This window comes from Xenopus tropicalis, chromosome 8 (assembly GCF_000004195.4).
Source record: "Xenopus tropicalis strain Nigerian chromosome 8, UCB_Xtro_10.0, whole genome shotgun sequence".
NCBI classification, from domain to species: domain Eukaryota; kingdom Metazoa; phylum Chordata; class Amphibia; order Anura; family Pipidae; genus Xenopus; species Xenopus tropicalis.
Window position 1 is genome coordinate 140,100,122 of NC_030684.2, and position 14,061 is coordinate 140,114,182.

Consider the following 14,061-nt stretch of genomic DNA (forward strand, 5'->3'; position numbering starts at 1 on the left):
AGGTATAGTGTCTCCTGTGTGTGTCCCCTATGTGAGTCCCCAATGAGGGATCCATCTGAGGGAAGGTGAGGGATCCATCTGAGGGAAGGTGAGGGATCCATCTGAGGGAAGGTGAGGGATCCATCTGAGGGAAGGTATAGAGTCTCCTGTGTGTGTCCCTGTGTGAGTCCCCAGTGAGGGATCCATCTGAGGGAAGGTATAGAGTCTCCTGTGTGTGTCCCTGTGTGTGTCCCCAGTGAGTGATCCATCTGTGGGAAGGTATAGCGTCTCCTGTGTGTGTCCCTGTGTGAGTCCCCAGTGAGGGATCCATCTGAGGGAAGGTATAGAGTCCCCTGTGTGTGTCCCTGTGTGAGTCCCCAGTGAGGGATCCATCTGTGGGAAGGTATAGTGTCTCCTGTGTGTGTCCCCTATGTGAGTCCCCTGTGAGGGATCCATCTGAGGGAAGGTATAGAGTCTCCTGTGTGTGTCTCTGTGTGAGTCCCCAGTGAGGGATACATCTGAGGGAAGGTATAGAGACTCCTGTGTGTGTCCCTGTGTGAGTCCCCAGTGAGGGATCCATCTGAGGGAAGGTATAGAGTCTCCTGTATGTATCCCCTGTGTAAGGACAGGTGTTTCTCGGGGCTACATGGGAGCAACTGCCATTCCAAAGGGAGAGGTAGTTTGGGGCAGGTAGCACCACCTGGGGAAACTGAAAAAGCTCTGGGAAAGGGACTTTGCCAGGATTGAACTGGGAAAGGGTATTTCCCCCCAGGAGGGGAGTGTGGGACTGAGTCCCCAGAGAGACTGAGCCAGTAGTGGCTAACACCAACACAGGTTTCCCATAGCAGGGTTATTACTGTTGTTATAATTATTTTACCTTTACACCCAGTTATATAAAGTTGATATTTGCTGCAAACTGTGTGTGATTATTTCCTAGTGGAAATCCCCTTGAGGTGTGCTCCTCAGTGTCCACTAGGGGGAGGCACTGCGCTAAAATATCAGTCCCAGGACCTTTTATCTGCGAAGGGAACCAAATTTCCCGTTAAAGCACATGTACAGCCCAAAATAAGTGAGTGTGCCAAGAAAGGGTTACAGATGAGAGTGGGCTGTTTGCACCAGGAATAATGCAATAATCCCATCCCCTTTTCCACTGAGCAGAGAATCTCCAACTTCTCCCCAGCAATAACCTGCCCCCCGGCCGGCTCCAGCCTCACTCGCACACCGGCAAGTTTTTGGGCTGAATGGATCAAAATAAAATTTAAATGATGTGACATTCATGCATATCTGCAGGGCATTACTCAAATAATTAAAAATTAAAATCTCATGTAATTAAGTTAGTACTAAAGCAAAGACATTCATGATTTTTTCCCATAAGAAAAATACTCAGATATTTGGCAGCTCAAGGCTTTGCTCACCTTTTATCTGGATACTTTTTGGGTCACTCTCCTTCCTCACACTGCCGGTTGGAGTTTGTACCTCACAGGTATAATTCCCAGAATCCTCCAGCTGAGCTGAGGGGACTCCATATTGGTTGGATAAACTGAATCCCTGCACATTGTGCCCATTTCTGTAGAAAGCAAACTGCAGCTCTGTAGTCTCTCTGTGTGGGCTGAGCTCTGTGTCACATGTTATGGTCATGTGATCTCCTTCATTAATCTGACCCAGGGAACCTGAATTCCCAGATATTTCTGGCTTTGAGAAGAGCTCTAGGAAAGGAAAGAGACAAGTTAAATAATATTTTTTAACTAAAGTTGCTATATGATTTAGGGCACCTGATAATTCAGTAAAGACATGGGGCTCTATTTACTAACTTTTGGCATGGAGCAAAGTATAACCGGCTTGATTCTTTTCCCACCCATAATGCAGAGGATTCCCCAGAATTACCGTGCCATCATGCCCACCACCCAGTGCAAGCAATGTATCAATATGGGAACAAAACATGCTCCACTTTATAAATCGTGAGCTTTGTGTCCAACTCAGTATGGGGCATAGAGTGAGTATTCCTATGCCCTTCCTTCGAGTGGTTGTCTTTTGGGACAATAACAAAAATGCAGATCCGTAACTATATAGGAACCTTGGGCTTGATGACTGGTGAAAGGCAGATGTTAATAACAGGGCTTCCTTGGGCACATAGTGACCCACTGCACCTTAACATTGTATGGTCTGTATGGTCTAAACTCAGCTCCAAAATAATCAGAATTGCCCCAATTGCTGTGGGAAATCATAACAAATGCAAGTACGGATAATAATAACATAAAGATCCCCAATAACATAAGTAAAGAAGCTTTTTGGGGTGGGTGGACATTAAGAAGATCAGGTTTGTGCCTCTGAACTGAGGGGTAAATAGTAGAGCAGGATTAATACAAGGGTACAGTGTGTCCCATAATAATATACAAAGATGGTGCTTATAGGTAGGGAATGGGGAAATTGTTTATTTTTAAACAATAACCTGCCATGTTATGGCCCCTGGACAAGGAGCAGGGTCAGTAATGGCCCCACATGGTTACATATACCCACCGACCCCATTACACATGAGGAGGGTATAAATCTGATGAACTATTCTGGCTCCGCCCACCCTGCCCTAGGGGCCGGCACAGGGTTATTCCTTGTTTCTTAACAAGTTGCACCCATGCTCCTCTACTGAAAGATACAAGACATGAGCCGGGTGGGGATATTTGGTGCAATATTTTGTAGACATCGTCAAATTGCAGAAAATATACCATATCTCATGGTGAGATTGTTATTCTTTTATTTATGTCCTTCACTCTTGAGTTAAGGGATTCAGGGGATGCATGAAGGCACTCACACACAAATACACACAAATGGCACACCTTGGGAAAGGGCAACAAATGATTTCACCATCCATTTTAGCCTCTTGTGCTGTATCTAGCAATTGAAAATGATAACTATACTGTATGTTGCAAAATAACCTTTCTAATACCTCTCTATTAGTGATGAGCGAATCTGTTCGAAATGTCGTGCGACAAAAAAAATTTGTCGCCCGCGGCTATTATTTTGTCGCGTGGCTATTGTTTCGTCGCCCGCAGCTATTATTTTGTCGCGCGACTATTGTTTCATCGCCCGCGGCTATTATTTTGTCGCGCGGCTATTGTTTCGTCACACGCGGCTATTATTTTGTCGCGCGGCTATTGTTTCGTTGCACGCGGCTATTATTTTGTCGCACGCGGCTATTATTTCGTTGTGCGGCTATTGTTTCGTCGCACGCGGCTATTTTTTGGCGCGCGGCTATTGTTTCGTCGCCCGCGGCTATTGTTTCGTCGCACGCGGCTATTATTTAGTTGCCCACAGCTATTATTTCGTCGCGCGGCTATTATTTCGTCGCGCGGCTAATCTTTTGACGCCCGCGACAATAATTTTTTGACGCTGGCGACAATTTTTGGACGTGCGGCGAATTTTTCCGCGGCGAATTTTTTCATCCGTTTCGCAAAACAATCCGCCAATGGCGAAACGCGGAAATTCGCCGCAAATCCATGCCTGGCGAAACATTTCGCCCATCACTACTCTCTATAATTAAAGGAGACATATTGGATAAATGGGAAAACCTTAATTTTGTAGGCAATTATGAATAATATACGGTGCTGGTTTCCCTTTGGGCTAAACATTAACCCTATCTGTAACAATGGCCCCTTTATTGGAGCTCCCTATAGATCCTCTCAGGTCCCTGTCTGTGTTTGAAATGAAGAGTGGGCGTGTCCTAACGGTCCCTGCCAGAAGCACAGTAGGAGGGGGAGAGCCAATCACAGCCCTGCACTCCCACAAGCACAGACAGACTTCAGTTCCCTATCAGGTCAGCCTAGCTGCTGATTGGTTCCTATCTTATAGTGCAGGGTACTGAGGGCTGGCGACTCCCCTGCACACCCAGAGAATTCAGGCAGCAGATAGTGGAACAGATGGGCGGGGCTAGTGGGGTTTTGGTGGAATTTCTCAATAAATCAGTCTGAAACTCAACTTTTTTAAGCCCAATCCTTCTATATCTAGAGGAGTAAAATTCACTGGTACATTGTTAATTTTTATAGGATATGTCTCCTTTAAGGTTTTACTTATGTACTTAAACAAGGATGAACAGGTGTCTGTTTTAAAGAACTGTTTTTTTATATACAAATGTATTATTATTATTATTATTATTACTATTAACATGTATTTATAAAATGCCTCTGTAAAGATTTCTTGTAAAGTTGTGGATCTTTAATGCCATGGCTGTTGTATAAGCAGATTCATGAAATAGTTTGGCGAAAGGATTGGATGCTGCTTTTTTGAAAGTGAGAAAATACCAACTCAAAATGAACTCTTAAAGGAACAGTAACACCAAAAAATGAAAGTGTATAAAACTAACTAAAATATAATGTGCTGCTGCCCTGCATTGGTAAAAGTTGTGTGTTTACTTCAGAAAGTCTTCTATAATTTATATAAATAAGCTGCTATGTAGCCATGGAGGCAGCCATTCAGATAACAGATAAAACACTATTGTATTCTACAGAACTTATCTGTTATCTGCTATGTAACCTGTGCCTTTTCTCCTTTTTTCCAGCTTGAATGGCTGCCCCCGTGGCTACACAGCAGCTTATTATATAAATTATAGTAGTGTTACTGTAGCAAACACCCCAGCTGTACCAGTGCAGGAATGGCTGCCCCCGGGGCTACACAGCGGGGTATTTATATAAACTATAGTAGGGTTTCTGTAGCAAACACCCCAGCTGTACCAGTGCAGGAATGGCTGCCCCCGGGGCTACACAGCGGGGTATTTATATAAACTATAGTAGGGTTTCTGTAGCAAACACCCCAGCTGTACCAGTACAGGAATGGCTGCCCCCGGGGCTACACAGCGGGGTATTTATATAAACTATAGTAGGGTTTCTGTAGCAAACACCCCAGCTGTACCAGTGCAGGAATGGCTGCCCCCGGGGCTACACAGCGGGGTATTTATATAAACTATAGTAGGGTTTCTGTAGCAAACACCCCAGCTGTACCAGTGCAGGAATGGCTGCCCCCGGGGCTACACAGCGGGGTATTTATATAAACTATAGTAGGGTTTCTGTAGCAAACACCCCAGCTGTACCAGTGCAGGAATGGCTGCCCCCGGGGCTACACAGCGGGGTATTTATATAAATCTATAGTAGGGTTTCTGTAGCAAACACCCCAGCTGTACCAGTGCAGGAACGGCTGCCCCCGGGGCTACACAGCGGGGTATTTATATAAACTATAGTAGGGTTTCTGTAGCAAACACCCCAAATGTACCAGTGCAGGAATGGCTGCCCCCGTGGCTACACAGCAGCTTATTATATAAATTATAGTAGTGTTACTGTAGCAAACACACCAGTTTTACCAGTGCAGGGCAACAGTGCATTATATTTTTATTACTTTAAAGCTCTTTCATTATTTAGTGTTACTGTTCCTTTAAGTAGAAAGTTAATTCAGACACTGATCCAATTGCCCTGATGAGTCGGAAAGAAGTTTTTTTCCCCCCAACTGAGGCAAATTTGAGAGGCTGCAGAAGGGGATCAACTTGCAGTTATGCAGGTTTCACTTAGGCCAAAAGGTTGAACTTGATGGACATGTGTCTTTTTTTCAGCCTCATCTATTGAATTATACCCCAGCGCTGTGCAGCAAATCTTATTTGAATTTGAATTTTGTTTACACTTATTTGCACTGTGCCCTTCCGTAATAAAGCCTCAGAGAGATCTACTACCTTTATATATTCTAAAATTTAGTTTTTTATTAACTCATTACATGCCCACAAGAAATTGCTATAGGACCTTATCACAGAGTTAGCTGAAGCTTGCATGACAAAGAAATGTTGACTTTATTTCCTTGACGCAGAAGGCAAAAGCGTTATACAGCTCAGTATAGCACAGCATCAAACAGCAGCGCAGTCTTTACACAGGTCTTTCCTTGCAGAAATCCAAAACCAGACTGACTCTTGCTGACTGGGAGCGGCCTTTTATACCCAAGGCTCCCAGCATGCTTTGCAATTTACTGACATCATGCATTTTAAAATTAAACACATATAAATTTCAACAATAATTACAATTTTTACAACTGCCAAAATCCAAAAAGTAGGAAAAAAGCTTCAGCGGATTTACTGCAAACCATTTATTGTGGGTAGTGGTAACACAACATGTTTCGGGTCAATACCCTTTACCACTATTGACCGGAAACATGTTGTGTTACCACTACCCATAATAAATGGTTTGCAGTAAATCTGCTGAAGCTTTTTTCCTATTTTTTGGATTTCTACAATTGTATTTGGTTGCAGCACAGAGCAACAACTAGGAGCCAAAGCTTTTTTTCGTAAGTATTTAATACAAAGTTCACCAATCATTTTTTATTTTTGTACAATTTTTACAAGTACAGGTATCGGACCCCTTATCCGGAAACCCGTTATCCAGAAAGCTCCAAATTACGGAATGCCCGTCTCCCATAGACTCCATTTTAATCAAATAATTCAAAATTTTAAAACTGATTTCCTTTTTCTATGTAGAAATAAAACAGAACCTTTTAATTGATCCCAACTAAGATATAATTACCCCTTATTGGGGCAGAACAGCCCTATTGGGTTTATTTCATGGTTAAATGATTCCCTTTTCTCTGTAATAATAAAACAGTACCTGTACTTGATCCCAACTAAGATATAATTACCCCTTATTGGGGCAGAACAGCCCTATTGGGTTTATTTAATGGTTAAATGATTCCCTTTTCTCTGTAATAATAAAACAGTACCTGTACTTGATCCCAACTAAGATATAATTACCCCTTATTGGGGGCAGAACAGCCCTATTGGGTTTATTTAATGGTTAAATGATTCCCTTTTCTCTGTAATAATAAAACAGTACCTGTACTTGATCCCAACTAAGATATAATTACCCCTTATTGGGGGCAGAACAGCCCTATTGGGTTTATTTCATGGTTAAATGATTCCCTTTTCTCTGTAATAATAAAACAGTACCGGTACTTGATCCCAACTAAGATATAATTACCCCTTATTGGGGCAGAACAGCCCTATTGGGTTTATTTAATGGTTAAATGATTCCCTTTTCTCTGTAATAATAAAACAGTACCTGTACTTGATCCCAACTAAGATATAATTACCCCTTATTGGGGGCAGAACAGCCCTATTGGGTTTATTTAATGGTTAAATGATTCCCTTTTCTCTGTAATAATAAAACAGTACCTGTACTTGATCCCAACTAAGATATAATTACCCCTTATTGGGGGCAGAACAGCCCTATTTGGTTTAATTAATGTTTTATTGATTTTTTAGTAGACTTAAGGTACTGAGATCCAAATTACGGAAAGACCCCTTATCCGGAATACCCTTGGTCCCGAGCATTCTGGATAATGGGTCCCATACCTGTACATGTACATAAGAGTCTGCGCAGATAAAAGGTAAAAAAGAAAATTCTCATGTAAACAAAGTTCAAGTTCCCAGCTCTGCTATTGGCTGTGCCCAGCTGCCAATCATTAGGCCACGCCTTTGTGTCTCACCAAACCCAGAGCAAACTGAACAATTTGGAAAACTCAGGTAAAATCTTACTTTTAATGTTTAAAGTTTGCACTTTTATTGTCAAAAGTGTGTTGCACATCGTATTGACAAGTTAAAGGTTTTATTCTATATATATATGAGCTCAATTAATGTTTAAATGTTTCAGCGTTTTGGATCTGCCAACAGCAGTTTTCCCACGTGGCTTTTAACCCTATTGTTACCATGTTGGACGCGGTAAAAAAATGTGTTTCATTGCTGAGAATGGTGTAGGACAGACACGAGGAGTCATAGAAAAAGATTAAGAGATTGTTTTTGTTTGTGTCGGCCAGCAAAGGTAGAAAAGACAGAAAAGAAAGAAAGACAGCGCGGTCCTCCGCAGATATCTGTCACAGGACCAATAATGTTTTTACCTTTAATAGAAATGTACACACTGCTCTCTTGATGATAAAACAAGCCATGGTGCCGTACTAGTCTGTAACATGTGTAGGAGCCATTTGTTGCCATGGTTACTCTTCCAATGTGGAAACTCCCATTGCCTGAGAAACCTATAAACTCATTTCCTTTGTAAAGTTTAGCATTCCCAGCCTCGTACCCAGGGTACCCGGCACAGGAAACCTGTAAATTGTCCCCTTCAAACACAAAGGGGGGAACTTTCAGGGAGAGGTAATCTGGAAATACATTTAAAAAGACACATTAATCAGACTGAATATTGTTTATCATATACATTTTACCTGATATACTGTATGTAGATCCATATACAGACAGATTAGATATCTATCTCTTGTCATTTTTTATTCTATACCACACAACATGTTTGGGATCCACTGATCCTTCATCAGGCTCATACATCAGTGCGCAGAACCCAAATGGGCTTTTAAACCCCACACAACCCACAAGTGTGTCAGCCCCATCATGTGGTCAGTCACATAGAAATACATACCTCAAATTCCTCCATGGCTAAATACTATATAGCAATGATATTATTGTATTGGAATATTCCTGTGAGAAAAGAGCTATGGTGCAGTATCAGAGGAGGCCAGTAGATGGCAGTTCTTAGTAAGAGGAATTTGATGTATGTATTTCTATGCGTCTGACCACATGATGGAGCCGACACACTTGTTAGTTTTATGGGGTTTAAAAGCCCATTTGGGTTCTGCACACTGATGTATGAGTGCCTGATGAAGGATCAGTGGATCCCAAACATGTTGTGTGGTATAGAATAAAAAAACTACAATTGATTCACTTGGTTCTCCAGTGACATTTTATGGCGGATTTGTAAAGTGTGGATGGTGTGACAGTGCCTCTACTCTGTGAGAAGAACCTACACACTGATACTAACCGGATACGACTTCACCTACTGTGTTATAGTGATTTGTCTATCTATCTATCTATCTATCTATCTATCTATCTATCTATCTATCTATCTATCTATCTATCTATCTATCTATGTATCTATCTATCTATCTGTCTGTCTGTCTGTCTGTCTGTCTGTCTGTCTGTCTATCTGTCTATCTATCTATCTATCTATCTATCTATCTATCTATCTATCATCTATCTATCTATCTATCTATCTATCATCATGTGAGAATTATATATAGGCTGAAAAAATTGAACCAGAACCCCTCCCACCCATCTCCCTCCCTCCAAAACAGAAATAGACACATTTATATACATTTGTACATCTCACCCACTTTAACATAAACTCTCCAGTATTAGGGTACACAATGTGCCCCTTTTTTAAGGCACTGACAGCTCTTTGTTGTTGCACACTTATCTGTAATCCATGGTGTTGCATCCATGAGACCCAGTACCCAGATGTGTTATCCCATAATGAATCACCATTCAGCATTGCCAGGGGCCACAGTGTCCAGTATTTAGTCCTGGTTCTTGTCTCAATGTGACTGACACTAATGGCCACTGGAGCCTGAGGGCTATAATATTCTCTATATTCAGGGAAGGGGCCTGACTAATGTACCTTCTGGTTCTTATGGAGCAATTCCCTGTGTCACTAACTGGGCCCCAGAGCTGTTTGTAGTGAGGCCGTATTGGAACCGGAACCTGAGGGGCCAATAGAGCAGCGAGAGTGAAGTTGTTCCATGACACTGACTTAGGGCCATGACAGACAGGGAGATTAGTTGCCTGTGACAAATCTCCCTTGTTGCGGGCGAATAATCTCCCTGAAATGCCATCCCACTCGCTAGAATTGCACCTATTGACACTAGGGGGGTCCTGTCACACTGAACATGGCAGTAATTTCAGGGCCCACAGGGATTTTTCTGGGTGCCCCACTGGCCCAGTCTGACCCTGACTTGCACCAAAACAATCACACACTAATTCCAACTTTCCTAATGCCGGAAGTGAAACAATCTCAGCACCAAAAGTGCACACGACAGGCCCGGGCAGCTGATTTTGATTTGAAGCACTGAGCGCAATTGTGGCAGGTACAGCTCCCTGTGAGGCTGCAATTACATTGGTTTTTTAGGAAAAAGTGCGGCACAACAAACAGTTTGGAATAAGAAAATCTGCGCTTTATACTCACCGTCACTAACTGTCAGTGTAACAGCCTCACTCCGGTCACTGCTACGGGACTTACACTGATATTCCCGACTGTCACTCACTTGGGCACTGACTATTGTATAGTTCTGCTGACCTATTGTGATCAAAAATCCATCTTTATACCAGGAATAAGGGGGGTCTCCTTGTGCAGAGGGAGCTACATTGCAAGTCAGAGTTACAGATTCAGATGTGAATGCCGAGGCCCAGTTTGGGGAGAAGCTCACTGTGGCTCTGCCAGCAGCCCCTGCAATGGAACAAGTAATAACTGAGTCTGATGGGAAATCTACTGAGTAACAAACTTACTGTACATAATTAGATGTTACACTAAGAAGCTCAGAGCTACAGATGGAGCAGGTATAACTGCTGAAATTTTGTATCAGTGTTTTTTACAGGTTACTCTAGGGCACAGATGGAGCAACAGCTCCCCCCATTGTACAGAATACAATACTATACAGTTGTAGCATTAGGGGCGATGCACCATTATACTCACCTCCACCTGTTCAATTATTTTAAAGCAAACTGGCATTAATACAAAGATGCACCCAAACTGTACTGGAGGCTTCATAATTATCCTTATTTTTTCAATTATGAAAGTTTAATTACAGTGTTGCTCTGCTCAGTTAGGAGATCAGAAGCCTCAGATGCCCTTTCCCATCTCTTCCCCGAGCAACATCAGAACACCTCAATCAATTACTCAATGCACACTAACCACAAAAAGGCAGCAAATGGTATGTTTAACATATAATGCTCTTTATATGGAAAATATTCACAAAAAAAATAAATACAATTACAATGCATAATATACATACCACCAGTTGGACAAAATGTAATATACAGAAAAAACAGACACATGTGGATTAAGAAAACCCCAACGTTTCGGAACACAGTCCTTTGTCAAGGGGATTCACGTTATGATAAGCCTGCACATCAGAATCCCCTATAGATTGCATTGTATTTCCACGTTAATAGGGAAATTATTACTATTATAGGCAATGTTGGCTTATTTGCCAATAAGGGAATTATTTTACTAACTTTTACCAAATAAGTACAGAAACAAGAGAGTAAATGTATTCTAATCTATAATTGCATTAGTAAAACCCAATTTTTGTTTTTTTTAATGGGTTTTCACTATGCAAGTTCCAGGCCAATTCCCCCTTTATCATTGCTCTGTCTTTCTTATTCCCCTGTATCTGCTGCTGATTATTCTATTGCTCCCAACATACAGAACTGCAGGAAACCTCTAGTTCCCACCGGTGCAAAGTGCAGAATCCTATTAAAGGGTAAGGTACAGATACCTCAGCCAATGATAATATATACATATATTGATCTGCTTATAAAATGTTTAGTGAATTAAATTATTTAATCAGAGACTCACCTGCATTGTCTGTAGTTATGGCTGTTAAAGGTAATGGAGAGAGAATAAAAATATTATATACTGCATATTAATAGTCAGAAATGCTGAATACAAAGCATTATATAATGTATCCATACAGCATCCCACAAACTGATTGGATTCCCAGTGAGGGGAGAGAGGAATCAGGAGATGAGTTGATACCCCAGATAATTACTAGTGCAGATGTCTGTGGGTGAATCTGCCCCACTACGGCCCCAGGCCCCAGGCACACAGGGCATTTGGAACTCTAACCCTTCTGCTGTCAGTACATGGGCTCAGTTTGTGATGAAGCTGTAAAATACGGCAACGTTCCTTCTATTGGATAAAATACTAAAATAAGTCAAGTTGTACTTACAGAGCAGGACGAGGAGCCCCAGGAGCGACATGGCACCTACAGCCGGCGCTCACCAACTAATGCCCCGTAAGCTAAAGCTCCAGATACACAAACGGCATTTTCACTTCACCTTTTGTATTTCTGTATTTAGCAAATTCTACTGCTAAACACATGGGGTGAGAAACGGAAACACAAGCACTAATGTGCACTTATCCAGAATGTGAGAATTTGCACTTGTCCAGTAACCCACAGTAACAGCTCTGGTTTAGGGCACTAAACTGATGACAGTTAATGACAGATTATATATAGGGGAGAACTGCAAACCCCGGGCGCTATTGCCCCCACTCACTCTCACTACTCAAAGGTCACACAGACAAAATGCATTACAGTTGCTCATATCTCCTATAACGCAGTATCCATGAGCCCTAAGTGCTAAAAGTTAATCCTCAAATTGGATGGGGCACAACTGGGAAAACAACTTGGTTGTTTAAAGAGTGCGTGCCTTAGCGCTCATTTCGGGGGCACTTGGACCCCCTGCTGTACTCTGTACTGTGCTGGATAAAAAATTAATTGTTCACTAATCTCCAGGCACTGGAGGGATAACAACCCCCCCACTATTGAGGAATGGATTTCAAATATGAATGATATATATATTATAGAAGAAATTATTTTTTCCTTACATGAGAAACAGCAGGAGTTTGTTTTAAACTGGCAACCTTGGGTATCTTATCTAAACTCTCATAATAGACTTTAATCTGAAACAGTAAACTTTGAAATGCCATGCCGAGACACCAAAAAGTTACTACACTTACCTTAATAGTGCCATCCAGTTTGTTATTCTGCCCTCCTCTGCCTCTTCTTGCTCTCCCCTTTTCAAGAAATATCTATGACCAGCTTCTCCTCTGGCTCTCTCTTCTTCTCCTACCCCCCCTCTGGTTTAGACAATTTATGCTACAAAATTGTTAATAATTTCATATATTATAGAACAACAATGCTGTTACAATTGCTCTGTATACAACAATAAAGATCTTGTTGAAATACAAAAAAAAAATAATAAAAAAAATTCAGTGTTCAGGTCGGTTCAGGCAGCAGTACAGGAAGGTCAAGGACAGGCAGAGGTCAAAACAGATCAGCAGAACAGGAATAACACACCCAGGAACTCACAGGAGGAAAACCTACGTTGGGCAACCATTATGCTGCAGAAACCGCTTTAAATAATTCAAATTTGGCGCCATAGTGACGTCACACGCAGCGCCGGATGATAGAAGCAAATGCGCATGCACATTTTTTTAAAGTATATCAGTGCAAAAAGATGGAGGTTAAGTGTGGCTCCATTAAAAAAATATAATTAGTTTAGTTATAAAGGCAAATGTGCTTAATCTATTTTTTTATCCAGTGTATTTAATAGAGGGGTCAGAGTTTCAAGACCCACCTGATAGGGACACAAATGGCTGAGCTCAATTCAGTCATTGGTCAGTAGATAGGTCAGGGCATACTTGGCGCCAGAGTCTAGGGTCTGAGAGAGTGAACATCCAAATAAAAATAGAATGGTTCCTAGCTATAAAGAAGTCTGTGGGACACCACAAGTTCCCCTTGAGTCTTGAGTCTTTCTTCACAGTTGGTTGAACCTGTTAAATACAACATATCTTTATTTTTGTCCACCATAGATTTGGCAGGGTGGTTGTTAAGTGAATCTTCTCATTTTCTATCTCTTCCTTCCTCTTTCCCCCACAGAGTCTCTCTGTCAGTTCTCAGCTAAAAATAAGTCAGCAAGTGGCTTGTCTTCTATAATCTTTTTCTTTATTAAAGCTGTGCAACAGTATAAACTGTGTGGAGATGTCGGGAACCCCTACTCCCCAAATGGCCCGGTTATGCACCAAAAATGTAGGCTTACAAATTACAAAACTAAAGTTGTCTGTTCCGGCAGACAATGTGGCTGTATGAACGGAATGTTCCAAGGGGTAATTAAGTGAAAAGTGTAACTAACATATTGCTACATGCAACCCTCTCCCAGCTGGGTCCCCATAGAACAGTAGAGGCAAATGGTCTCCAGTATGAACTTGAACTTTTACATACATTTTCAAAAGAAATTTTGGATGCCAGTGGTTCTTTTAGGGTGAGGACACATAGTAAGATTTGTCACCCATTGTTACTAAATCTCCTGAAAATGACTTGCTATAGCATAACATTAGGATAACATTGGATCACCCCAATAGGCAAGGTGATCCAGCTTATTTGCAGGAAATTGCCTCCCTTCTCATTTTCCCAAAATAAGGCCAGATCACCCCTAGTAATATG

General features: G+C 41.7%; 1 protein-coding gene across 1 annotated transcript in view; it reads right to left on the reverse strand.

The window, feature by feature from the left end:
* The window catches only part of LOC100495229 (Fc receptor-like protein 3), a 149,844-nt gene that overhangs the window by 46,241 nt on the left and 89,542 nt on the right, over nt 1-14,061 (reverse strand). The window contains exon 8 of the mRNA XM_031891842.1: nt 1,395-1,685. Within this exon, the coding sequence (XP_031747702.1) occupies nt 1,395-1,685 (291 nt within the window). The remainder of the gene's footprint in view (nt 1-1,394; nt 1,686-14,061) is intronic.